Source organism: Juglans regia, chromosome 13, assembly GCF_001411555.2.
Source record: "Juglans regia cultivar Chandler chromosome 13, Walnut 2.0, whole genome shotgun sequence".
Taxonomy (NCBI): Eukaryota; Viridiplantae; Streptophyta; class Magnoliopsida; order Fagales; family Juglandaceae; genus Juglans; species Juglans regia.
The window spans coordinates 35863116-35890841 of record NC_049913.1 but is presented as its reverse complement, the minus strand read 5'-3'; the positions used below and the strand labels follow the sequence as shown (position 1 = coordinate 35890841).

At 36.7% G+C, this 27726-nt stretch overlaps 4 protein-coding genes across 7 annotated transcripts; 2 read left to right on the top strand and 2 right to left on the bottom strand.

Annotated features, from left to right (window-relative positions):
• Window positions 1–671: 671 nt before the first annotated feature.
• On the top strand, window positions 672–27726 carry LOC109021366 (tRNA (carboxymethyluridine(34)-5-O)-methyltransferase-like). 2 transcript variants are annotated; one of them, XR_004798075.1, is made up of 4 exons: window positions 672–1896; window positions 17288–17292; window positions 24122–24130; window positions 27714–27726. XR_004798075.1 is itself a non-coding variant. In XM_018986872.2 (2 exons), exons 1-2 carry the CDS (start codon window positions 788–790, stop codon window positions 2949–2951), a joined length of 1065 nt encoding a protein of 354 aa, XP_018842417.2. In that variant the 5' UTR covers window positions 672–787; the 3' UTR covers window positions 2952–3180. The 2 variants fall into 2 exon arrangements, 1 of the variants encoding a protein (XP_018842417.2); XM_018986872.2 differs by lacking the exons at window positions 17288–17292; window positions 24122–24130; window positions 27714–27726 and adding an exon at window positions 2843–3180 and having other exon boundaries at window positions 672–1743.
• LOC109007267 lies at window positions 3881–9715 on the bottom strand. 2 transcript variants are annotated; one of them, XM_018986875.2, is made up of 7 exons: window positions 9495–9715; window positions 7140–8444; window positions 5845–5900; window positions 5496–5729; window positions 5124–5415; window positions 4490–4686; window positions 3881–4157 (listed from the first exon to the last, which is right to left on the bottom strand). In XM_018986875.2, the coding sequence occupies exons 2-7, from the start codon at window positions 8322–8324 to the stop codon at window positions 4004–4006; spliced, it is 2118 nt and encodes a 705-aa protein (XP_018842420.2). In that variant the 5' UTR covers window positions 8325–8444; window positions 9495–9715; the 3' UTR covers window positions 3881–4003. The 2 variants fall into 2 exon arrangements, with proteins under 2 accessions (XP_018842420.2, XP_018842421.2); XM_018986876.2 differs by having other exon boundaries at window positions 7140–8441.
• LOC109007266 (pentatricopeptide repeat-containing protein At4g18520, chloroplastic-like) lies at window positions 10509–14128 on the bottom strand. 2 transcript variants are annotated; one of them, XR_004798074.1, is made up of 3 exons: window positions 13909–14128; window positions 11041–13501; window positions 10509–10892 (listed from the first exon to the last, which is right to left on the bottom strand). XR_004798074.1 is itself a non-coding variant. In XM_035684836.1 (2 exons), exons 1-2 carry the CDS (start codon window positions 14033–14035, stop codon window positions 11724–11726), a joined length of 1905 nt encoding a protein of 634 aa, XP_035540729.1. In that variant the 5' UTR covers window positions 14036–14128; the 3' UTR covers window positions 10969–11723. The 2 variants fall into 2 exon arrangements, 1 of the variants encoding a protein (XP_035540729.1); XM_035684836.1 differs by lacking the exon at window positions 10509–10892 and having other exon boundaries at window positions 10969–13501.
• On the top strand, window positions 15113–19980 carry LOC109007268 (uncharacterized protein At4g37920). The gene is made up of 6 exons (XM_018986877.2): window positions 15113–15462; window positions 15628–16016; window positions 16241–16409; window positions 18529–18773; window positions 19234–19421; window positions 19558–19980. The coding sequence occupies exons 1-6, from the start codon at window positions 15324–15326 to the stop codon at window positions 19715–19717; spliced, it is 1290 nt and encodes a 429-aa protein (XP_018842422.1). The 5' UTR covers window positions 15113–15323; the 3' UTR covers window positions 19718–19980.

Below are 27726 nucleotides of genomic sequence, written 5' to 3'. Positions count from 1 at the left end.
TATGTTCCTTGAAAACTTCATTTTTCAACACCAAAAACAAAAATCGATCTCATTGTTAAAATTGTGGGTATATTTTTTTAAAAAAGTTTTCTCTTCTTGAATTGGGTCAGTTTTATTTCGAAAAGAGATAACCAGATTAACCTTGCAACATTTAATACAATATAAACAATTTAAAAATTTTATGTACAGTTACTTTTGTGTATTCCTTATACAATATACTAATATGCTTGATTGCGTCATTTTTTTTAATGTAAATAATTATTTTAGCCAATCATATCAATGATGTGCACAAAAAATATACAAAAATAATTATATATTGCAGAATTCTAAACGATTTCATATAATATAAATTTTGCATGACATTTGATAGAACTCTCTCTCTCTCTCCCTAAAGTGAAGTGATCCATTAGAAAAGATAAATTTACAAGAGGGAGGAATGGATTGCATGGTAACGACGTCGTAAATTCCCTAAGGCCTACACCCTTTTCCTTTTCCACGTTTTACTTTTGAGAAAAGAGATTTACAACTGTGAATTATGTAATCATCGCATAATTATTTTAAAAAAATAAAATAAAATATAAGATCTGCATAAAAAAAATTAATTTTTTAATAATAAATTCTACTCTTTTTCAATACGATTACGCATTTCACAGTTGTATCTAAAATTACTCCTTCCTTTTACAGATATTGTCCAAGTATATACCTCACCCGCAGTTCCTCTCCGAGCTCCTCCTCCTCCATCACTGTTCAAAAGAATTGGGCCCCCCATTCTGGAATTTCTAGCACCATGAGGGAAGTTCATATAAATGGTGCTTCTAGTTTGTATACTAATGTATCTGATGAAGAATACGAAATCCCCCGATCTGTATCAGTAACTGAGAATGTGGGGAAGCCATCCTTAAATGAACAATCCACCCCTGAAATTGAAAAGAAGGACGTGCATAGTGTTTATGATGCTATTGCTCCACATTTCAGTTCCACCTGGTTTGCCAAGTGGCCAAAAGTTGCCACCTTTTTATCATCTTTGGCTTCAGGATCTCTTGTTCTGGATGCAGGATGTGGAAATCGTAAGTACTTGGGTCTGAATCCTGATTGCTTTTTCATAGGATGTGATATAAGTGCTCCCTTAATCAAAATCTGTGTGGATAGAGGGCATGGGGTTCTGGTTGCAGATGCTGTAAATCTTCCATACAGAAATAGTTTTGGTGATGCAGCAATCTCTGTTGCTGTATTACATCATCTAAGTACAGAGACTAGGAGAAGAAAAGCCATTGAAGAATTAGTTAGAGTTGTCAAAAAGGGTGGCCTAGTTCTGATTACAGTATGGGCTGTAGAACAGGAGGATAGATCATTGGTTGCAAAATGGACACCACTAACAGAAAAGTATGCTGAAGAGTGGATAGGACCAGGTAGTCCTCATGTACGTAGCCTTTCATCCTTACCATTACAAAGCATCCCAGAAAGTGAGGGGAATGGATCAGGAGAGCATGTAAAACATTGCAAGGGGACTTCAATGGAGAATATGTATGAAATTATAAATGGATCAGCGACCTTTAAACATGAAGAGAATACCAAGAATCAACAGGAGTATTTTGTCCCTTGGCATTTACCTTATCATTGTGCTGAGGTAAGTGGTGCTTCTGCTTCTGCTCTTGCAAATGAACTGGCTATGAAAGATGATAAGAAGGGTGCCGTTGTGTACAACAGATATTACCATGTTTTCAGTGAAGGCGAACTTGAAAGGTAACCTGTTACTTTCTTTTATATGTTTTCATGTTGATTTAACTTGTTTTTATTGTTTTTGTATGTCATTGATTCTATAATTGCTTGTTATGCGTAATTTTCTGCCAATTGGTTATGTATCACTCAAAAGGAAATTCTGGTCTATCACACATTGTCCCCCTTGCTCGAATTGTCTCTAAATAGAAAGCTATGTCCCCACCCCCCTTCTGCCTGTGCTTCTATGTGTTTGTGTATGACTGTTGACCATGCCTCTTGTTTGGGGTGCCTTTGATCCCAATACCTGTGGATTCTGGGCCAATCATATTGCAGATACACACACACACACACACATGTATGCATGTGTAGTTTTGTGCAATGAAGTCGAGTCACTTGCCTTTGTAGCATTTCCCAGGCAGTGTTACTTTTGTGATGAATTGAGTACAAAATTCTTGGCAAGTACTCACACCAGCCAATTCCGTTGACTTGTCTTTGGGTACGGGAGATTGAGATGCTTTTTTGTAGGATTAGCATATAGAAATATGTGGCTGATAGTCAGGATTTTCCTGTAACAATTCCTTAACAGTGTGAGTTTGTGCTAAAGACCGTTTACTGCAAGTGAAAAGGCCAATTGTGCTAACTGACAGTCAAAAAATGAGAGGAAGCCCATTAGTGTTAGTGCCATTTGTCAAAGAAACTTTGACCGGGATTTCCTTGCAATAATTGCATAACATGAATGCTTATACCTCTGCAAGTTTGTGCCAGATGACCATATGTACTAACTGAAAGACCTATAATGAAAGAGGCCTATTGATGTTAATGTTTAAGAAACTTAAAAGAGAGAATCGAAGCTCAGTTATTAACCTTTGATGATCTTAACCATTTTCAAGTGTAACTAGACATAACCCTCCGTTGTTTTCCAGGCTTTTTAAGTGCTAGTACAAGATTTCTAGATAGATATATTATTATTATTATTATTTATGTAAGTAAGATATATTAAATATTTTGATTTTTTATTGATTCTGTAATATCTTTTTTCCCATGTTCATCCAAGCCTTGACATGCTTGTGTATGTATGATGCATGATGTTTTCTCCCTCCTTGTTTATCATGCCATTCTGCAGGCTAGTATACGGTATGGGCAATGTAATAATTGTTGATTGGGCATATGACAAATCAAACTGGTGTATCATTGAAGTTGCTGCCTTGGCGAGCCAAATGGGTTTTGTATAAGATGCTTTATCTGGCAAACTTTCATGCTTCACAAGTTGACCCATGTGCCCATATCACTGACAAATTAGTGGTTATGATGCTCAGTGTACTGTTTCTTACATCTGTGGCGAAGGCTTGGCCCCATTTGGGAGGTGGGGAGACACTGGTGAGTATCAAGCATTGGCCTTCAAATTTCAAAGAGATGTACCAGACCATCACGTGGAGATTTTGGGTGATTCAATGTATACTATAACCATGTATTGGCCTTTTAAATTATATTTTTAAAGAGTAGTGTTATTTCAATGTCTTTACACCACACATTACTCACGTAACATAATTTGATTTATAACATTAAAAAATATTCAAATTTTAAAATTTTAAAATTTTTCTTCAAAATCAAATTGTGCCACTTGAATGGTGTATGGTATAAAGACCTTCAAGTAAAATTATTCGTTTTTAAAGAAATCCTTATTAAACTAAAGAAATTCTTCAACTCATCATCTATATATCACACAGTTGGTAAGAAAAAAAAAAATTATGTGTAATGTAAGGATGATGAAAAAAAAAAAATCCCACTATCGTGATGAATGGTCGCCTACAATGACATTGCTCCAAACTGCATAACCATTTCAGCTCACACTGTCGGAAGGATTCCTTTGAAATCTGTGATCTAAGAATTCAAGCACCCATAATTCTGACATTCAAATATGGTCAAGATTGCAAGGAGAGAAATGATCACGCGGTCACCATGTCACGAGTATGGCCATTAATACAATAAACGAAAATTTTCAGAACAAATATGGAAGGGAATCAGGATATTTAAGCACTACATGGAAAAAAAGATCATTAAGTCCCATGAACAAGTTTTCTCGTGCTTACAAAATGGCCCACCATCAAGCAAGTGCGTGCCACCATATTGTTCCAACAAAGACTGCAATGCCTTCGGGGTATTATAGATAAATGGAATTATAACATGAACAAATTGCAAGCACTTCATGCTAACTTTTCCAAAAATTATGGAAGGTATTTGAATTACTAGGTATTGTGTAAGAAAACTAGGAGTAAAACTAACACTAGCAGTTCAAGCTCCAGTCATATTGCTGATATATCACCTTCAACTGAGAGTTGGCAAGTAAATCCAGTAATGCTTCTGAGTCGGCAGGCTCTAAGTAGTTTGATGCATGCTTTAGTACCTCTACCTCATTCTTGCCAAAATCTACATTAAACCTGGCCATCGATTCAGGTAATAGTATTAGATACCATAAGTTGCAATCTAAATCAACTTATCATAAAAATCACGATTGTATAAAATACTGAATTAATAGTATTTCTGTTCTATGACTAGGCTACACAAAGAGATGGTGTGGGCAGGTGTGCATGCATATAGGACCTTATGTATCTGTACGCATGAGAGAGAGAGAGAGAGAGAGAGTTTCTAAGGTTTGACATTCATTACTATAGAGAAGTGCTCCATGGACCAAGGTACACCCCCCTCCCGGACAAAAAAAAAAAAAGGAAGAAGAAAGAATTACAATAATTCCTCCATTTTTAAACCTTACCATTTAAGGATCTTACTGGCTGATGCAACCTTGGCATTCATATCAACAATGATTCCTCCATTTCTTAAAAAATTACGGGCTGCATCCATTAACTCTTTATCAATATTCCCTGGAGAATAGCATCGTAGTGCAGGCCCAGACCGGGTCCCACAAACCAGTGCAAAGTGTATAAGAGGCTCCGGATAAGGAAGAGCTACCTGGTACAAAAGAATAAAGATCGCCAATCAAGAATCCCAACTCTTGGCAAATGAAGAGAAAGCAAACATAAATCACCGAGAAGTTCAGATCTATCATAGATGTGACGGAAGGAAAAACTGCTTCTACTCTAATATGGGACACTGTTCAAGAAGTAGAGGTGCATAGCAAAAGCTTAATGCATTCATTTTGTATATATCAAGGCAGGAATTGCTCAGTGGCTAGGGCCCCATGCATAAAAAATTAATACGCTCCTTGTTTACCCTTCCACAATGAATGTTATGATACAAAAACCTCATATATTGGTCCTGAACAAAATTCAAATCAACGCCACCTCATTGGATAGAGATGGTCAAGTGGCAGTTAAAAGAGTAATTTAGTCCATAAAAATGTACACCGATATTGATAGTCGAGAAAAATTATATTGCGGCTTTCTTACCTTGGAACGTTTATCTTTTGCACCAAATGGCTTCATGAGATTGAATGGTGGTCGCTGGTTGCCCCTTAAAATACCATTTTGAATAGCTGATAGTGAGAAGGTGGACCCACTAACAACATACTTAAAGTCTCCTAACAACTTTCTCCGTTCCAGTGGCCCAGCTGGATGACCCAAAACCAAAATCGCATGGATGGCCATCATATTATAGAGATTTATAAAGAAAGCAAGCTTCTCTTCCCTTGGCATATCTTGGACTTCCACTCTTTGAAGCTCCTGAACTATTCTCAAGTACCTAGAGAGATGTACAAATGACTTGAATATAAGAACTCGAATTTGTTGATCAATACTCGATAGGGACTTTTGCTCACAAACCTTGCAAATTCTTCACTTCCATGAATACTTCTGTAATCCACATGCTTTCCATCTTCTGACGTGTAGGCTTCAAGAATTCCATAGAACAAAAATCTCAGCCTAGATGCAATGTCCAGGATAGGCTTCGGTTTCACATCAGTTATACCCCGAGGGATGTTATGACATTGAGATGACACAATAGGATCATCATCCAAGAAGCGATACAAGTGGTTACCATCTTCAAACAGATTCTCTCTAGAGAAATCGAAACAGAGATAGAGAGAGAAGAATGGTCAATTATGGAATTAAAAAAATAAGACCAAGAGTCACAAGTATAAAGATCAAGAAGCCCGCCCTTCAAGAGACTTACTCAAGAACGTGGTGAAAAAAGAATGTGCTAGCAAGCTTTCGTCCAAATTCAATAGCCTGTCCCAAAACACAAGAACAAGACAAAATGAAATAAAAATGTTAAGCAATGAAATAATCAAGGTAAACAAAGATGAACTGAGAAAGAATTTTTATTTTGCATTTGTATTAATAACTTGTTTGACTATTAATTCAAGAGGGCCATTCAATAGGTAATAGATTAAATGGGCAGAGATACCCCTACTCAGCCTCCTATTCAGAAGTAAATAAAGAAAAGAAAGGATACTAAATTACAATATATGAAATCTTTTCTAGATATGAGACACAATAGAGACAGAAAGGCTCGGGATCTATAATACCAAAGATCCCCATTCAAGGCCATCTAGATTGCTCCTTTACCTAACCTAGAAGCACCCATAATAAGTAAACTGCTCAAGCATCGCTTGTGCTGAAAATAACAAAAACCATAAAGGTCACAGAATTGATACAGCAATATCTAAAAAGAAAAAGAAAAATCTAATGCAAAGGGCATCCCACTGCACTTGTAATCTGATAAGGAGCAAGAATAGGTAAATTTTAGGAGTTGAATATACATTATAGCCAAAAGGTAGATCATTAATATGCATATCCTTCATCATGGCCAATGGATCTACCATCCAACTGTCACCCACCCAAAAAGCAAGATCCTAACCTAAGCTCTCAAATTCAGCGACGGTCCTAGAAATGCATAATTTTTTTTTTTTTTTTTTTATAAGTAAGAGAAAGTTATTAATCCTCATAATTAAGCAAAGCCCAAGTACACAGGTAGTATACAAGAGAAAACAAGAGAAATATGCCTAATTACAGCCTACTAGCAAAGAAAGAAGCATACAAGTCATTAAAATTAGCCCCCTCTAATACAATGGCCTTAGCCCAAAGTAACAAAGATTGATAAAAGAAAGCTCTAACAACACACCCAATTAAGGTTTAAAACCATGAGTGCATGAACTAGTTGTTCTGGTTTTGTGATTTATTGTTTACTTTTACATCATCAAAGTTTACAATTAAATAACAAAAACGTCAACAATTTGTGCATGCAAATTTGTGTGCGAGTGTTTTGTTGTGAATCTTACACAATACTTAGGGTCAGTGATTGGTGGAAAAGTTTAACTTATATGACTGAAGGAAATCTTCTAGTCCCGACATAATATAAGGCCCAAATACCCTTCACGTGTTGAACACTCAAGACTATCAGACTGAGCCATGATCCCCAGAAAGTAAATTGACTTTCTCCAAACCTCAAAATAAAATATAACTGACCTCTTCCCTTTCCAAATACTGATCCTCTGATAAGAAATCCACAGCTTCTGAACCTATGAAACAGTTAGTGAACCTTCGCATTTTATAAAATCGGTCCTTAACAATAATAGATTCTTTCATTTTTTGGACAAGTAGAGCCAGCTCATCAATAGCCCCACTACTTGAGAGGTCATCTTCACCAGAAAGAGGCGGCAAAGGAGCTTCAAATGATGGTGCTTCATTTATCAGATAATCAATCTTTTCATCAAGCTTTCCAGATTCATTCGAGGCCTTTAGCTCACTCACCCCTCCAATAAGGATTTCATTGAAGAACACCTTGGGAACAGCAGAAGACCCAGAAATCTTCTCCAGTTCCAGCTTTCTACTGGGGTAGATATCTATGTTTATTTCAACGTATCTGAGCCTTTTCCAGTACAAAAATAACCTAGCCTCTTTGCAATCCAGGCATCCTAACCTTGTGTACAGAATAACTCTTCCTTTCATGGCTATAGGTTGTGTTGATCCTTTGCTGACTTCCTCCCTCTGCTCAGCTTTGTTATCTGCATCGGCATCATGTGACATCATAATATAGCTTAAAGGATTCCACGCAGACCTCTCAGTTGTTTTCTGAGGGACTTCTTTCACATCACTATTTTCGGAGGAATTAGGTACATCCTTACTTTCATCACCAGGAAAATCCTGTCCATCTTCATCTTTTTTCCCAGAAAGGCGACGGAGAACGCTAGAAACTGCAACTGCACCCTTCTCCTTAACAAAGTTTGTGAGTGCCACTGCTTTCTCAACTACACCCTCTGTTCCATCGAAGACAGGCTCCTCTTCGTTCTCCTCACCAAAAACCCCCTCCATATTTTGGTCCTTATCATCCTCTTGAGCTTGAGACTCCAAATCCCTATTCTTATTCATCTTGTCACCTAAATCCCTGCTCTCATTCATCTTGTTACCAGAGTCAACTTGGCCAATATCAACATCCAACTTTTGTTCTTGAGCTTTAGCCTGAAAATTCATACCCTCATCTCTCTTATCACCCGATTCATCTTGCAGACTATCGTGGCCAAATTTAGGACTATCCCGCCTCTCCTTTAATGGTTCCTCTCGATCTTCCTCCTGAACAAGAAGTTCTTCCTCCACCTTTTCAGCAGTTGGAGAATTCACTACACTTTTCTCAGTTGAGTCTTCTTTTTCCATAATGCCAGCAAGATATAAGTTTGATAAGTTTGGAAGCCAACTTATCAAAACATCGCACGAAAATTTTGGATGTTTGTGCACACTTGCAGATTGTGAGAGTTTAAACAGTTAATGCAGCTGCTACAAGAAGTTAAACAAGAGCTTAAAAAGTCATTACTTTGCGCAAATAACTGCATGTTAAAATATAACAAACGAGGCACTATAAACATGACTGCAAACTCTTAATTCATAAATTTCTACATGCAGGTAATAATACAAACTTCAGACACTCATAAGCAGTTACAGGATAAAAATGAAGACCAAAAGGTAAATGACTTGGGTTCTAGATTGCCAGGAGTGATTGGATAGTTTGTCTGCCCATATGCACTACCATTGGAATTCCCCATCTAATCGATTCTTATAGCTGTGCCTAAAATGATAGGATGGTCTTAAAAATCACCGACCACCTAAGACAGTAGTTAAAGGAGCCATTAGCAATGAAAATACAGCACATTCAAGAAATTAATTGTAGATTCTAGAGGTGCCCAGTTGGACGAATGTTTCTGCTTCCATTACAGACATGTAAGAGTCGTGCCTTGTTCATCCAGACAAAAATATCAGATGTCGAATATATCAGATCAGTCGTGATAAGAACAGAAAACAACAACCCACCTATGGAGCCCACTTAAATACTTTCCATCAAACGACAGGGTCAATAGCTAATGCAAGTCTTAGAATATTTAAATCCCAAAGATTCGAACAAGGTAAGAAAAAGAATAAAGATTCAAAGTTTGGTCAAAGAACCAACTGCCTATAGAAAACCAGGACAAATGCATAAAGCAACAACAAATCAATTAAAGCTACCCGAATACAGAGAAAGTAAAAAATAATAAAAAAAAAAATCTTTTGAAACAATTTCGTTTCCAATTCAAATGAATTATCAGTAGCCGGATAGATATAGAATATCAATCTTTGAAGCCTATTACCCGCATATAAAATAAACAAAAATAAAGGAAAATTCAATCTCACGAACCACACAAGTAATAATAATCAAAAGCATGAAACCGTCAGCATTAATCTTACAGATACGAGAAGATTGTGCAAACAAGACCAAAACAGTGACAACATGACAGTCGAAAATTCAGGTGAAAATTTTCAATGTGCAAACAGAAAATGAGAAAGAAATCTTACAGATCTGAGAAGACTGGGAATGGCGAAGAAAAGATCCGAAGGAATTACAAAAATGGCAATAAATATCTTGGGAGTTACAAAACAAGTTTTGTTTTCGTATTTTTGGGGCCAATACAGAAGATGAATTGAAAGAACAGGACACGAGGCGATTTCAGAGTGAAGAGAGACAAGCGCCAGGAGCGGGAAGTCCGTGGGCTGAAAAGAAGCAAAATGTTGAATGTGAGGAGTTTGGACTTTGGACCCCGCCTTTTATAGTTGGGGGGACCTCTTCTCGTCCCTACGTTAATCTTCAACTATTTTTTTTTTTTTTAATTTGCTTTTTTATTATTATTATTATTGCAACTTCAATAGGTGATTTTCTTTACAAATTGGAGTTTAGGTTTTCATCTCCGGTTTGGATTTAAAGATGAGATAGAGATAATTTTAGATGAAAAATAAAAGTTAAAAAAATTATTATTTTTTAATATTATTATTGTTTTAAGATTTAAAAATGTTGAATTGTTTATTATATTTTATGTGAAAATTTAAAAAAATTGTAATGATGAGATGAGATGACTTCTGAATCCAAACAAGTGCAAAAATGTCATGTAATTTTCTAATGGTAAATTAATGAAAGTGTCTAATTAATTAATTGCGAATCGGACAATGTTCCTAGGACCGAATTTTGCACTAAATTGTGACCCTTTTTTTTTCTATTTTCTTTTCACTTTTTGAATTTTTAATGAAAAATCAGCTAAAAAAAGGATTTTTTGTTCATACAAAATAAATAAATTAATAAACTATGGTACACTTTCTTTGTCAAAATAGCATCTTTCTTAACATTAATGGCTTATTTGGATGTAAGATGGTTTCATAAATAGTTAAAAACCTTTTTGAGATGATGATTTTCTAGAATTTTTAAAAGTGTGGGGACCAATTATAAAATTATGTTTATATGTGAAAATTTGTAAGAGATAAAATAATAAATAATATTAAATTTGTATTTAAATTAGAAAAAAAAAACAAAAATATGAATTTGTTGCAAACAACTTGATTTATATACTCATATTGAAGCTACAATCAACAAATAAATAGTAAGTTCTACAAGTTGATCGTGTATTTCCAAGTTGAGATCACATTTCTCATATAGTGCGATATTGTAGAAATGAACTTCAACAACCCCAACACGAGAGAAAACATTACAAGTGGCCTTTTGTTCCAAACTGTTCTACTCATTGGAGAACACGTCCGCACACTTCCGATAAGATTTGATTTATAAGAAAATTTTAAAATTAAATCATCTGACAAATCAAATCATATCATCTCAATAGTGTGAAAAGTGTGTCTCCACACCAGCTTGGCAGCTTGCAATTATAATTTCCCATTTGTCTTGTAACATCCTCTGAGTGCATGATGTACCTAGAAAGAAGTGGAACAAATATTCATCACTTTCTCTGAACATAGAAAAAAAAAAAAACTTCAATGAGACGCGAAGTTCCTACATAAAGCACTTTCTTACAGTTCACTTATAAAAATGAGCGTGCATTTACATATTCATAATTAGTACCTGAACATGTCTACAGTAATGCCCTCTTACTGATGCGAGCTATGATGCTCAACATTCATGGAGGAGTAACATTACATCGTTCTCGAGAAATGGATTTATGAAGTGAATTGGAACTCTCTGCACCCTTTTTCTTTCGACCTTTCCTAGTTTATATCAACATGTACATGAGCGATGACAGGGTGCAGAGCGGGAGTTCGGGATGGTCCCTCATTCACAGTACTTCTTGTGATACATTGATTCACTGTTTATCTTTTACCACTAATCCTGCAGACCAATTTATGATGTATCTGCAGCTCAGTATAAATCCGCCCGCTGTATCTTAGTTGATATATATACCTGATGCCTGCAGTACATAGATCAAACATGCTTTCATCCGATACATGAGCTTCAAAGCCTCTTGGCAGAGCCCATTCTTTGCATAACCCATAATCATAGCCTTCCAAGAAACCAAATTTCGATCAGGCATGCTGTCAAAAACTTGGGATGCCTCTGACAAATATCCGCATTTTGCATACATATTGATTAATGCACTACCCACAAACGCATTAGACAAGGACGGGGTCTTGTTTGCACAAGAATGAATCAATTTTCCTAGGCGGACAGTTTCCAGATTAGCACACGCTTTCAAAGCTGATGAATAAGTAAAAGAGTTGGAATCCATTGGAATCCATCTGGGCAAAAGATTAAGTAGACAGCAAGCAATATTCGGATGAAGCCTCCATATCCCACTTGAAATCTCCACACGCAGCAAGGACTGTTGCAATGATGTAATCATCCACCACAATACCCTCTGCTTTCATCCGATACATGAGCTTCAAAGCCTCTTGGCAGAGCCCATTCTTTGCATAACCCATAATCATAGCCTTCCAAGACACCAAATTTCGATCAGGCATGCTGTCAAAAACTTGGGATGCCTCTGACAAATATCCGCACTTTGCATACATATTGATTAATGCACTACCCACAAACACATTAGACAAGGAAGGAGTCTTGTTTGCACAAGAATGAATCAATTTCCCTAGACGGACAGTTTCCAGATTAGCACACGCTTTCAAAGCTGATGAATAAGTAAAAGAGTTGGGATCAACACCTTCCTCCATCATTTCTCCCAATAACTCAAGAGCCTCAGACTCATGCCCAAGTCGTGCACCACCTGAAATAATGGCAGTCCATGATACAACATCTCTACGGGGCATCTGCTGGAGGACCTTGAAGGCATGATTATACTCTGCACATTTACAGTAAAACCATACTAGAGTGCTTGCTATGTATATATTGGTCCTGATGGATTTCTTGATTATTTGTGCATGAAGTTCCCTTCCCAATAGTGTAGCCTCAATTGAACCACAAGCCCTGAGGACGCTAACAATTGTCCAGTTGTTAGCATTTATTTTTCGTCTCTTCATCACTCTGAAGAGTCTTATGGCCTCCTCACCAAGTCCCTTTCGGGCATATCCAGCTATAAATGATGTCCAAGTAACCATGTTTCTATACCTCATTCGATTAAAGACCTTTTTAGAATCTAGCATCTCCCCACATTTTGCATACATATCAACGAGGGAAGTCCCTACAAAAACATCATTCCTAAACATTTTCTTCACTATGGTACCATGTAACTGCCTCCCAAATTTGAATGCCTTTTCCTCTCCACAAGCCTTCAGAACACCACATACTGTAAATTCATTAGGGGAAGATCCATTACTTAACATTTGTGAGAACAGTGAAATGGCCTCCTGTCCATGTCCTTGTTGTGCACAAGCCGTAATCATAGTTGTCCAACAAACCACATCCTGCTCTTGCATCCGATCAAATGCACGAAATGCACTTGGCAGTTTCCTACATTGCGCATAGAAATGAATGATGGAACTATCCACAATCAAGTTCCTCGAACCACCTTTCACAATACAGGCATGAAATTGACTACCAAGCTCAAAATCCGACCTCCTACTGCACATATTCAAAACACACACAAACATCTTTTCATTTGCTCGGATCCCATTTTCAATAGAATCATTAAACAACCTCAAAGCCTCATCATCCAAACCAACGTTTAAATACCCATTAATGAGAGCAGTCCAAGTAACCACATTCCTGTTCGGCAATTTATCAAACACCTTACGAGCCTCAACTACCTCCCCAAACCTCAGATAAGTACTTATCAAATTATTACCCATGTAGGTGACAGACTCCCGAAAACATTTCACAACCACCGCATGTATACTTCTGACCTCTTTTAAACTACGACTCGACCGAAGCCAAAGCGCGAGCCGGTCAGGAACGAGGCACTGGCTCACCGACTGGCCATCACAAAAATCGGCATCTGGGATTTCTTGGCAGCTGGAGATAGTGCTTGGGTTCCGATAGTGAGACGTTGAATCCGTGGTGGCTCTGTAATGCTTACTATTCTTTGAGCTCGAATTCTTCCCTTGCGTCGAGCACGTGTTCCCAAGCTTTGCCAAAGCTAGCGTAGAGAAACATATAAATATTATCAGTGTTAATACACAAAGAATACAAATTTATCTAAGATTGAGAGTTCTGGTCTGGCCTGCTAGACTGGCTCGTTTCTTGCCCAGTTTTGAGGCTAGGTCGGTTTTCCTATTAATCTCAACCTTGGCTAAGAAATCCAGGCCAGTAAAGATACATTCCCAGTTGCATTATTTCACATATTATTATTATTATTTTTATATAAGTAAAGACTCTGAGTGATGAAATTTTAAACCCAGCTCAGCAAAATGAGATTAGCATCAGAATTACAACTAATACTAGATATACTATTCGGGAAACTTGTAGTTTTTTACTTTTAGTTCCCAAAGAGAACCCCTCAATTCTCAAATATTCAACTAAAGCAAACAGGTTATATCTTCTTGCCTTCAAGTCGAGAAGAGGAACAACAAAAGGTAATTCGAGCTGAGTTTCTAATGGCTCTGACAGCGACAGTAGGGGTTCTAACCGGGAAAGAGCAAGAGGCCTGGAGAGTCGCAGAAGAGTAATCCATAAGAAGTTTGAACGAGATTGGAAAAGGTTGAAAATTTCTGGGGTTCTAGGATTTCAAATGGGAATGGCCAAACGCAAAGAGAGGGTTTTAGGACAGAGGTTGGATTAGGCGCGAACAGAACGGAACACTGCACCAATAATATCGATAACACCGTTGCGTCTTTCCGTCCAAATTCAACCACAGTCGTGGACACCTTTCGTAAATAAAAAGAAATATTGAGAAATTCTAGATATTATTCCAGTTTAATATAATATATTAGATTTTTATTTTATAATAAATTAAATTTATAATTTGATAAACCACATTAAATATTTGTAAACTTTTTTATATATAATTCCTGTATAGAGTAAATACTTTTCATAAATAAATAAATAATATTATATGTAAGTATAGAATGTGTGTACATGCCTTTTAGAAAAATATAAGATTTACCATTAAAAAAAAAAAAAATCTTAAGTGAATCTCACTTGTTTTTGAAAGAAAAAAAAAAACTTCTACAAAATTAGTACACTGCAATCTTACCCAAGTTCTTTTTCTTACCTTATGGATAAAACTCTAAGGTTTTTTTAGATACATAAATAATTTTATTTTATTTTATTATTATAATTTTTTTAAATTTATATACAAAATATAATAAATAATTTAATTTTTTTAAATATTAAAATAATAATATTATTAAAAAATAATATTATAATAATATTTTATTTAACTTTCAACTTTCATTTTAAATCATCTCATCTCTTCCTACTATCCAAACATAACTTTTAAAATAAATCAATTACAAATATTTATTTTGTTCCATAAAACCTTTTCGGTTAAACATATTTATGTATGAAAAATGTTAACTCAATTTTTAAAAAATATTTATAAAAAATTGATTTATTCACGTGTGAATTATTGATAATTATTGATATTTTAAAAATTAAAAATTGAAATTTAACATAAAATGAGAGAATGAATTTTATAGATAAAATTATAAGTACTTATAATTTTATGTATTGTCTTTTATTTATTCTTTAATATGGACCATTTGAAAAAAAAAATTAAGAATTCATATGAAAATTTATTATAGAGTTCAGAACTTTGAAGCAACGGCTGTTTCTGATCGTCACCAGAAGTATCTATTAAAACGACGACGGTGTTATCGAAACATCGGTGCAGTGTTCTGTTCTGTTCGTGCCTAATCCAAACTCTGCGTAAAACCCTCCCTCTGCGTTTGACCATTCCGTTTTAAAGACCTAAAACCAGAGTTTTTCAACTTTTTCCCCTTATCTCATTCAACCTTCATATGGATTTCTCTTCTGTGACTCTCCAGTCCTCTAGCTCTTTCACGGTAAGAGCCCCTACTCTTGCTGCTAGAGCCCCTTCTCTCTCTTTCACCAGAAACTCAGCTCGAATTCCCTTTTGTTCCTCTTCTCGACTTGAAGGTTAGAATATATGCTTTGGAACCTGTTTGCTTTTGTTCAAAGTATTTGGGGCTTTTCTGTGGGAACCAAAAGAAAAAACCTACAAGTTTCCCGTATAGTATTTCTAGTATTTTAGCTGTTACCATAGGCGCAGCCAGTTTTATTGATGATTGTTTGTATGTTTAGGTGGCCGTTTGGTGATTAATCCGCAAAGGTTTCAGTTGTCTACTGCTATTGCTGCTGTTGTTGGTGATAAAACTACAGCACCAAGTGATTGTAGTGGAGAGGAGTCATCGGTTTCCAATGAGCTTGAGAGATTTGATGAAAAGAGGGATGAGGAGGATGGTATTGAGGGCTTGGATGACCATAAAATGACCCGAGTGTGTGACAAATTAATTGAGGTTTTCATGGTTGATAAGCCTGCTCCGACTGACTGGAGACGGTTGCTAGCTTTCAGCAAGGAGTGGGACAATATAAGGCCTCATTTCTATAAGCGGTGTCAGGAGCGAGCAGATAGTGAGGATGATCCTGGAATGAAGCACAAGCTACTTCGGCTTGCAAGGAAGCTGAAAGAGGTGGACTGCAATTTATAAATAGAACTTTTGAGAGTGTGGACTTTTTTTTCTTACTTATTCTGCATACGTGCACACACATATAAAGACACATCTTGATACCCTTATGTTTGATTATACTAAAGGAGTGGAGGATATTTACAGCCTCTAGATGCCAACAATTTTCTCCCCATCAAGGGATGGTACTATGATTATTGAGTTGAGTTTGTGGAGTTATTTTTTCACAGGTTGATGAAGATGTTCAAAGACACAATGAACTTCTTCAAGTGATCAGACAATCATCATCCAAGATTAGTGAGGTTGTTGCCAGGCGTCGTAAAGATTTCACAAAAGAATTTTTTGTGCATCTTCACACGGTAGCTGAATCCTATCATAACAATCCAACGGAGCAAGATGGTGAGAATAAATTAATCTCCTTTGTATGAAAAAACTAGTTAGTCTCTTTCTTACTTTTCATATAATTCCCATATAGCAACCTATGTCATTGGTTCGTTGCAGATCAAGAAATTTAAGTGACGATTAACAGAATTTTGGTAGTCTTCTTTGGTTCCAATCATATGTTGTGTTGAATCAATGTCATCCATGTTGTGCAAAACACACACACACCAACGATGGCAACCAAAGTAAACAAGCACACGATCAAGTGAACACACGACACACAATTTACGTGGTTCGGCAACTTGCCTACATCCACAGAGCTGCAGAAATCTTATTGACCAGAAGAGATTACAATCACTTAATCTCAACTCACTCTCTCTAAGGCTTTTGCTCTCTCACACAATATGCACTCACTTGACTATTGTTCTTTCTTAAAAATATGTTGAAAATCGTACACACTAAGTCAAATATTACATATTTATAGTAAACGGTGCTGGAAACCCTAATTTGGCAACAACTGGGTCATTGGCTCGAGCGACGTGCCGAGCCCACCTCGAGCGAACAACCAATCAACATTGGCTCGAGCGGTGTCTCAAGCATAGTTCGAGCGAACACTAGGGTTTGTGTCTCGCTCAAGCCTACTATCACGCAAGACTCGAGCAAACTCACAGGTTGAGTTTCACTCAAGCCCACTGCTGAGCACACCTCAAGCAAACTCACGGGTTAAGTTTCGCTTGAGCGCCATGTCGAGCGACAGTCGAGCGAACTCTTTGTTTCTCGATTTTTGTTCACAAACCAGACTCCACATACAACCCAACAATCCACACCTGTATCATATGTTGGCTTAATTTTCCAAATGGGTTATGTTACTGAACACATATTTGAATGCTTAATAGGTCTAGTACTGTTGCTGGTTTGATTACTCGCCCAGGAGTGTTCCTTGTGTACCCACCTTCTTTAACATATCATACATCTCTTATCTTTCCAAGAATAAAATAGTGACATGCCTGATCTTTTGCTACCATTGCTATACAAATAACAAAATTCATTACTTGCTCTATAATAGGGGTGGGCAAAATTTCTGTCGACTCCGACTCTGGCCGACACCCGCTCCGATTTTGACAGAGTTGGAAAACTCAAGGGTCCGGAGTTATAGTTTGGAGTTGAACAAGACTCTGGACTACCGACTCCGACTCCAATAGATATACTCAATATATTTTATGTTACAACATAAATAACTGAGGCTCGATTAGCCTAATGGTTGTTGCAGTTTTTATTAACTTCATGACTGGAGTTTGAGCCCCTAGTGCCCCACGACCATGAGAACAATTATTTTTAGGCTTTTTAGCTAAACTGGTGCTGTATCTACTAAACTGAAATTGACTAGAATGAAATCGACTGAATGCGGTTTTCTTCATTTTCTCCCCCCAATCCCCAAAGAGCCACCCTTCATCCTTCTCTTCACTTGTTTTCACTTTTCGGTGCCGAGAGTCAAGAGAAGCATGGTATGACGGAGATGGTGCATGCTGTCAAGACTCAAGAGAGAGGACAGGGTGCAACGGAGATGGTGGCTGAACTGAGATCGATCAGATCTGTGGGCTGAGGTGAGATGGGTTTCGTTAGGCCGAGAAACGGAGGAGATAGATCGGATCTAAGTAAGACGTTTCTTAATCTTTGTTTGAATGTTGTTGGATATTGTTTGGAATCTTTGGATGGTGTTTGGATTCTAGGAAAGTGAGAAGAAAATTGGAAACTCCGAGTTGGGCTCCGACTCCTGACTCTGACTCTGGAGCTCTGATTGGAGTTGGAACCGGAGCTCAACTTGACCTCCGACCCTAGTCGGAGTTGGCCATTCCAATTCTGTTGTAGTCGGAGCCCACCCCTACTCTATAATGTATTTTGTGGTGACATACATACCGGGCTTACAAATAGCAAACACTTTATGCTGAAATAATGCAACTGGGAATGTAGCTTTACTGGCATGGGTTTCTTAGCCAAGGTTGGGAAAACTAGGAAAACTGACCTGGCCTGAAATTGAAATGAGCCACTTTAGCTGGCCAGACCAGAACTTTCAATCTAGAGAAATTTTTATTCCGTGTATTAGCAATGATAATATTTATATGTTTCTGTATGCTAGCTTTGGCAAAGCTTGGGAACACATGTTTGGCTGCCGTACAAGCCTATGACACTGCAACTGAAAGCATTGAAGCGCTAAATGCTGCAGAGTTGAAATTCAAAGACATTATCAACTCTCCTTCTCTAGATGCTGCTTGCAGGAAGATAGACAATTTGGCTGAGAAAAATCAGCTTGATTCAGCATTGGTGTTGATGATCACAAAAGCTTGGTCTTCCGCCAAGGAGTCAAACATGACAAAAGATGAGGTGAAGTGATACTGGTCTCTGAAAATGCCTATTGTCTATATTCTATGTGTGCGCACGTGCGCTGCCTTTTTATGCTAAGAACATTAGAAGATTCCAATCAAGTCAAATTGTCTACTTATCACTTTTTTTGTACAATTTGCCAAAAAAAAAAAATTCTGATAAATGAGAGAGATTTATACTGTACAGAGGGTAGAGATTGCCTTGAAGAAGGAAGAGAACATAACTTTCTTCTTATTGGGAGCAAGTCTATTCAAATGCTTTACACACATGCTGACACACAGAAAAAGATATATCCTTTTTAGACAATTCAGCCTTTGGAAATTTTAGAATAATTACATTCAACCAAAAAATGTATTTAATTCAACGTTTTAATTGCTACCTTAAACAATATCTGATAATTCCATTTGTGTAGTGTCAAAAATGCTACATTAGGGTTAATCATTGTTCTCTTTGATTGCAGGTAAAAGACGTACTGTATCATTTGTACATGACCGCCAGAGGTAATCTTCAGAGGCTAATGCCAAAAGAGATTCGGATAGTTAAGTATCTTCTTACTATTAAGGATCCGGAGGAGCAGCTATGTGCCCTAAGAGATGCATTTACCCCAGGCGAAGAACTTGAAGGAAAAGATGTAGACAGCCTGTACACGTATGCATTTGAAACTTGATTGCATTGATTATTTTTTGTTGTCAGTTAACGATGCTTTTGCTAGATTTTTTAAGTTCAGACTGTCCACAGTTGTTTCAGGCTTGTTTTTGTTCTATTTGCTTATAAAATTTCTTAGGACGCCAGAGCAGCTGCATGGCTGGATAAAGGCTGTGGTGGATGCTTATCATTTCAGCAGGGAAGGCAGTCTCATAAGAGAAGCTAGGGACCTGATGAATCCGAAGATAATTGAAAAATTGGAGGGAATTAAGAAGATAGTTGAAGATAAATTCATGTGACCAAGAGCTCAAATTATATTTCTCAAAAGGTTTTTCCTATGGCCCTTGGTCTGGATAATTTCAAGCATTTGGAGCGCAACTTTGGGGGGGCTTAGCTTCGCTAACATGTGTAAGACATTATGCGTTTGGGCTTAGAGATGAATAGGATATAAACCATAAGTGTTTCGCATCTGCTTATCTGCATAGAAAATGGAGGAAAACTGGCAGGATGATCTCTACCATGAAGTTTCAGATATTGGATAGATATTCATGATCATTCATCATTTCTTTGGTTGATTGTGCTGTAGTTTTTTTTTTTTTTGGGGAGTACTTCAGATGTATAGCAGAACACACCATTGAAGAGCTTTAAAAATATATATTACTCTCTTTCAGTCCTTCTCGACGGAGGAAATTTCTTCTGTGCATTTGCTATTTTGATTGTTTAATTCATTAAAGGCAGACCAATACCGTGGGGGAGGGGTACCCCAATGGACTCCCATATTCAGAGAGCAAAAGAGGAAGTACCAATTGGCTCTAACTAGTGGGGTTGGTTTCGTGTTTCTTGGCGTGATACTAATGGCGATTTATGAGTCAATCAAAAGTGGACGGCTCCTTTCATCAAAAAAGAAAAAGAAAGATGTTCTGTTGGCATAGTTAGGGCGGTAAATGAACCAGTCTGTTCGATAACCTGTTTGGTTAAACTCGAATCGAATTCGACTTGTGAAAAAAAAATAAAAATAAAAATAAAAAAAAACCTCGTTCGTGAAAGTAAATACCCACTTGATTTGTCAATGACACATATTCGACAAAATTCAACTCGGCTAAGGTCCGCTCGTTTATGCTTAGCTCGACTCGATTAAAATTCATTCATATATTAATAAATATATACATACACCTATGTATATATACATATATATATATGTATTAGCTAATAATATAAGTATACCACTTTTATAATTAAATATATAATATGTAATTTAATTACTTATGTCTATATAATGAATATACTTCATAGGTATATTTTATAATTTGTATAATAATCACTCGATAAAATTTAATAATTTCATATACTAGTATGTGAGAACCATATATAAAATAGATATATGCTATCATATTAAGTGTATGTATTAATAATATATGTAGTCGTATAATTTATTGTTATTTTGGATAAATATCAACTAGTTATATATTAATTATTTATAAATTTAATTCAATAAAAGTTCTACTTGTTAGTTGTATAAATTCAATATTAGATTTTTTATTATTTATATTTATTTAATTTATTAATTATTAAATCTTATTAAAAAATAAACAATTCGAGCTCAGGCTTGACTCGAACTAGTTTGTGGGATGAGCTCGAATTGAGAGTTTAGCTTATTGAGTCGAGCTCGAACAAAGAATAAAAAAAAAATCTCGAGCTCGTGTATTTTGAGTCGAGTCGAGCTCGGCAAGCCAAAGACCGGCTCGACGTCTTTGGCTCGGCTTGGCTCGATTACAATCCTAGGCATAGCTTCTCTAAAAACGCTCTCTCTCTCTCTCTCTCTCTCTATCTCTCCCCTTCCCCTTGTAAAACCCTCTTATCTTTCTTTATATTTCATTTTTCTTATTTTTGAATCGTATGACACACCACACTGTCGTGCTTGCTAGCCTCCAATATTAAAGATCCACCCAGGAGTACCATCGAAAGAACAATGCATGAGGCCCATGTGTTATCTAAAGTTTAATGTGTTGTTTATTGAAGTAAATGATAGAGAGAGTAAAGCCATTTGTGAAAATGCTTCAGTGGGCTAGAATCATTAATCAAAATCAGGATATTTTTCACACTCCGCCTTTTGGCATTTACACACATATTTATATACGAATTTCATAACAAACCCAATTCCTATACAAGTGACATGTGTATCTACAAGGACAAATTTTGTTACAAGAATATTTTCGTGGCTCGTTATTCCATGATTTAGGTCCCTCTTGAATCCTCTTGAGTTGGTTGTCGTGGGTTGTATCCCTCTGCTATATAGAGTTGTTTTGCAGCATCTGTTCTGCTTTGTAGTTCAGTAGGCAAGCTTTCCTTAACAGCCCCTTGCAAGTCAAACAGCACTTGAGTGATAGTGAGGCTTGATAGAAGAAGTTCAAAGTGTGCATATGAGAGTGGTTTAGTTAATATGTCAGCCACTTGATCTTTACTAGAAACAAAATATACCATTAGAGACTTTGATGCAACCCAATCCCTTACAAAATGATAATCTAAAACCACATGTTTTTTAGTGTGAGTGTAAAACATGATTGACCAAGAGATAGGTGGCTCCCAAATTATCATACCACAAAGTTGGAGGAGTTTTCAAAAAAATTCTAAGTTCTTTAAAAAGGGGTTGAATCCAGATAATTTCACATGCCATGTTGGCCATGGCTATTTCTTTGAACCCCATGAAACCAAATGTGAACCAAAGAAGACACAAAATCTTCCAGTAGACTTTTTATCATTAGGGCAACCGACCCAATCAGCATCGGAGTAGGCTGAAATAACATTTGATGATTGTTTGGAAAAATAAAGTCCAAAAAGACATGTATGACGTAAATAGTATAATATACGATTGACAGCTTGTCAATGAGAATTTTTTGGACTGTGCATGAATTGACAAACTTTATAAACAGAAAGGGAAATGTCAGGACGGGTAAAAGCTAGATATTGTAGGCTTCCTACGACACTCCTATAGAGTTGTGGATCCTAAAAAAAGATCCATCAAATGTAAAAAGTTTTGTGGAAGTGGCCGTAGGTGTTGAAACTGACTTAGCATGATGCTTAGTCGTGCGTGTTAAGAGGTTTGAAATATAACGAGATTGGCTTCAAAATAAACCCTACTCATTTCGGTGAACCTCTATTCCTAGAAAGAAATGCAACTGACCTTAGTCTTTCACAGGGAAATACTTACCAAGAGCAACAATAAAATCAGAGATAAGCTGAATACTAGATCCAGTGACAATTATGTCATCTGCGTATACTAAAATAAATAAAACTTGAGACAAATTTTTGAATATGAATAAAGAGGTATCAGATCGAGATTCTTGAAAACCAAGAGAGAGGAGTTGAGAACCTAGCTTGTGAAACCAAGCCCTAGGCACCTGTTTGACTTCGTAGAGTGCATTTTTGAGCTTATACACATGGTTTGGGTAATCGAGATTGACAAATCCAAGAGGTTGACTCATGTAAACTGCCTCCTCCAAGTCACCATGCAGGAAATCATTTTGGACATCCAGTTGATGAATGGGCCAATTGGAAGAAACAGACAAAGAGATGAGAATGCGAATTGTTACTGGTTTCACAACAGGTGAGAAGGTTTCTGTGTAATCCACTCCAGGTTGTTGATGGAAACCCTTGGCAACAAGATGCGTCTTGTGCCATTCTAAAGTACCATCGGCTTTTCTTTTAGTTTTAAGAACCCACTTTGGACCCAAGATATTATATGAAGGGGATGGTGGAACAATCTCCCAAGTGGAGTTATGCAATAAAGCTTGAAATTCAAGCTTCATAGCATATCTCCACTTGAAATGATTAGTTGCTTTAGAGTATGTGAGAGGTTCTTCAGGAATTTATGCAGAAATGGCTTCGGTAAGGGAGAGAGAGGGTTGAGAAGTGGGCCATAAAATTGTGCCATCAGTGTGGGACTTAGGGCAACGGATGTTATCTTTTAATCTAGTGAGCATGGGATGGTGGGGTTGAGTTGGATGAGAAGGAGATGTAGTTACATAGGAGTTTTGAGAAGCATTGGTGTCGATGAGTTCCCTAGGGTTCGAATTAGAAGATGAAGAGGCAGAGGGGTCTACTGTGTTGGGGAAAGGAAGTAAGGATCGTGGGCTGGTATGCCTCGATGGGCTGGATGCGGCTATGGATGAGTCTGGAGTGACATGAGATGGACCATGATGTAGTGATGGGCTAGAGAAAATGACACGGGTTGGACTAGACATAACCAACGGATTTGAACAAGGATCATGATGAAAGTTGGGGACAGTAGCTTGCCTAGAGTTAGAAGAATTAAAAGGAAATTGGGCTTCATCAAATCTTACATCCCTAGAGATGTAAGTTCGACTAGACGGAATATGAAGACAATAGTACCCTTGTGATCAAGACTGTATCTCATAAAAACACACAATTTTGACCTCAAGTCCATTTTGTGTTTATTAAATGAATGAAGATTTGGCCAACACGCGGACCCTAAGGTTCTTAGAAATTTATAAGTCGGTGCATGACCAAACAATTTTTGAAATGGAGATGTATTTTGTAAAACTGATGTGGGCATCCAGTTAATTAAATAAATAGCAATTTGAAAGGCAAATGTCCAATATTTTTTAGGCATGGATGCTTGTGCAAGATCCGTCTCAACAATATGTTGATGATGTCTCTCAATGCTCCCATTTTGAGCATGAGAGTAAGGACAAGTTAGGCGATGTCCAATACCATAATTTTGAAATTTTTTTTGAAGGGGTTGAAATTCGACTCCCCCATCAGTTTGAACCGTATGAACATTAGTAGAAAATTGATTACTAACATAGCGAATAAAAGCAACAAAAATTGAAGAGGCATCATACTTTGATTGCAAAGGAAAAATCCAAATAAACTTTGTAATGTCATCAACTACAGCAAGAGGTGACTTGGAAGTAGAGGGAGAAGGGAGATGGGGAAGAGCATGAGATTTAGCTTGTAAACAAGCTATACAAGTAGGAGAAGGAGATTTAGAATCTAAAGGCAGTTGAAATTTATTGATGATGGAAGACGTGATTTTGGAAATGGGGTGATTGAGTCTCATGTGCCAGTTTGAAGGGGATGTCCAAGTTCCAAGTAGCACCTGAGGTGGTGAGGGTGTGGGTGATGAAGTCGAAACAGTAGAAGGTAGAACGTAAAGGCCATCCTTAACGGTTCCTTGAAGTCGAACCTCCTATGTTTGCAAATCCTTCACACAAAAATCAGTGGAATAAAACTCAAAATATACAAAGTTATCTAAACAAAATTGAACGACTAAAAGGAGATTTTTAGAGATAGAAGGAACATGCAAAAGTTGTGTGAGAAGAAATTTTCCCTGAAGAGTGTGAAGGTGAGCCGAACTAGTGTGATGGATGGGTATGGTAGATCCATCCCCAATGCTGATTTGTTCCGAGCCTTGATAGGAAACAAAGTCCAAATTTAGATTGTTGTAATCTCTTGTAAAGTGGTTTGTTGCTGCACTATCTGGAAACCATTGATTAAATGTGGGGAAGGTAGCTGGAGAGGAAGTGGTAGTGAGATTAGCAAAGAAGAAAGAAGGCGGTGAGACTTGATACACGACAGTGTGACTAGGTTATGGCAAACCTAGCATGTGGGTCGTGAATCAGGTCTATGTGGGAGGAAGTTTGATTGACCTCGCCCACCCCCACCCCCATGACCCCGATAACCCCCACGACTACGTCCAACCCCACGACCACCTCTTCCTCTAAAATTGGAAGAAATATTTGAAGGAGACGTGTTTGGTTTTGGGACAATGAGGTTAGCTAAGAGGGAATTACCAGACAAAAGAGCATTGGACTGATGAGATAGACATGATTCATGGTTTAAGAGAAAATTGTAAGGTGATAAGGGATCTGCCCGTGTAGTGAGTGAAGTCACAAGAAACTCATAGTTAGAGCCTAAGCCAGCTAGAAGATAAATAGCGAACTCAAAATTAGATAAAGGTTGACCAGAAGCGCTTAAGGAAGCCGAAAGGGTTTTAACCTTGTGAAAGAATTTTGTAATTGTTTCAGAGCCCTTCTTGAGTGTGGCAAGCTGGAAATGAGTTTGCATCGTATGAGCCAATGACTGAGCTGAGAAAAGATCCTGCAATGTACACCAAACCTCACGAGAGGTTTAACATTCCAGATCTTGAGCCAGCACATGTTCGGAGAGGGATGAATTAAGAGCAAAAATTACAAGCTGATCGAGTAAGCACCACTTTGTAAATTTTGGGTTTGTATTATTGTTGATCATGGGGAGTGGTACAATAGAGGAACCATCCACATGAGCATATAACTGATGGCCTTTAAGAACAGGAACCATTTGTGCCTTCCACAACAAATAATTATCAATATTCAACTTAATATTGACAAAATGACTGGCAGAGTTTAGGATAGAGGTAGGGGTGTAACCGGTCCGGTCCGGTTTTAGATAAAATCTAGGACCGAACCGGTATATACCGGTTTTGTATTTTTCAAAATCGATTACGCACCGTTACCCTCCTAAACCGGTACTTCTGGTTTTATCGATTTCCGGTCCAGTCCGGTCTGATTTTTCGGTTTTTTTAAAATGTAAATTTCACAATTTGTCATTAAAAATTTGTTTATAAAAAAAAATTTTGATTTAAAAAAAACTGTTTTATACTTTTATTAATATATTATACTATATAATAGTATTAATATTAGACTATTGGTATAGTTATAAGTTATATATTAGTATTAATCATAAACTTTTAATGATTTAATATTAACATTTTATGTAATAATTTATAAATTATAATAAGAAATTATTTCATATATAAATATATATGTTATACATAAAATTTCACATAAAAATTTATAATTATACATTATATATAAAACTTATATATATTAATATTTAATATATATAAAATATTTTATATAAAACTTATATATAAAAATATTATTTTTTATTTTTTTTAATCAACCGGTCCGGTCCAAAAAATCCCGGAACCGGCCAGTTTTTACATTTTAAAAACCGGTTCCGGACCGGACCGATTCAAAACTGGTAAAACCGATCCGGTCCGGTCCGGTTTTCCGGTTTGAGTTTACAACCCTAGATAGACGTATTGATTGTGGAGGAAACATTTGGGGAGGGTGGGGTAGAGGAGACAAACGAAGTCATGATGAAAGGAAAGGAATGGAAACGAAGAAGAAGAAGATGAAAAAGAAGACGACTAGTCTTACTGTGCTCTCGATACCATATTGAAGTAAATGATAGAGAGAGTAAAGCTGTTTGTGAAAATGCCTCAGTGGGCTGGAATCATTAATCAGAATCAGGATATTTTCCACACTCTGCCTTTTGGCATTTACACGCATATTGATATACGAATTTCATAACAAACTCAATTCCTATACAAGTGACACGTGTATCTACAAGGACAAATTCTATTACAAGAATATTTTCGTGACTCATTATTCCGTGATGCAGGTGCCTCTTGAATCCTCCTGAGTTGGCTGTCGTGGGTTGTATCCCTCTACTGTGTGGAGTTGTTTTGCAGCATCTGTTATGCTCTGTAGTCCAGTAGGCAAGCTTCCCTTAACATTGTTAACAGTGCTTGCCAACATACAATTTTAAAGATTTACCCAAAATTACCTCTATAAAGTCCTAGGAAGTGGGAACCACTAGGTGGTCATCATATTAACATAGTAGGGGTGTCAATTCGTGTTTAGAGTCATATTCGTATTGTGTCAAGTAATAGACATTCGACTATATGGATCAATTTGAATTCGAAATTTGAATTCAATCCATTTAAACAACGGGTTGTGTCATGTCGCTTGACTCACTAAAAAATGAGCAGCATAAAGGCTATCCCAAGTGCAGGAGGATGTCGCGTAATAATTAGAAATAAATTCCTACATCGTCTTCTCAGGAAAAATTACTTAAAATCAAACTCGGTTAAAATGTTGAAAATATTCACAAAGAGAAAATAAAAATGATGGTATGTGATATGAATGGAAGAGTGCAATAAGAATGAAAAAGGTACTAGTCATGGACTAGATTCATATTTTTGAATTTTTGACTGTCGAAATGAAATATAAAAAAAACTAACAAATTGAAATTAACAATAAAGAAAATCAACTAAACTAAACAATCTTAATTAATTTGAAAATTAAACAATAAAACATAAATTATTTAAGTCATAATTAATCTTTAATTGATCTAATATGCAATGAAACTAAGAGATTAATACAACTAATCTAATAATTAAACTAGATTAGAAAGTAATTAATAAAATACGAACTTAAAATTGAAAAGTCCCAAAATCAAG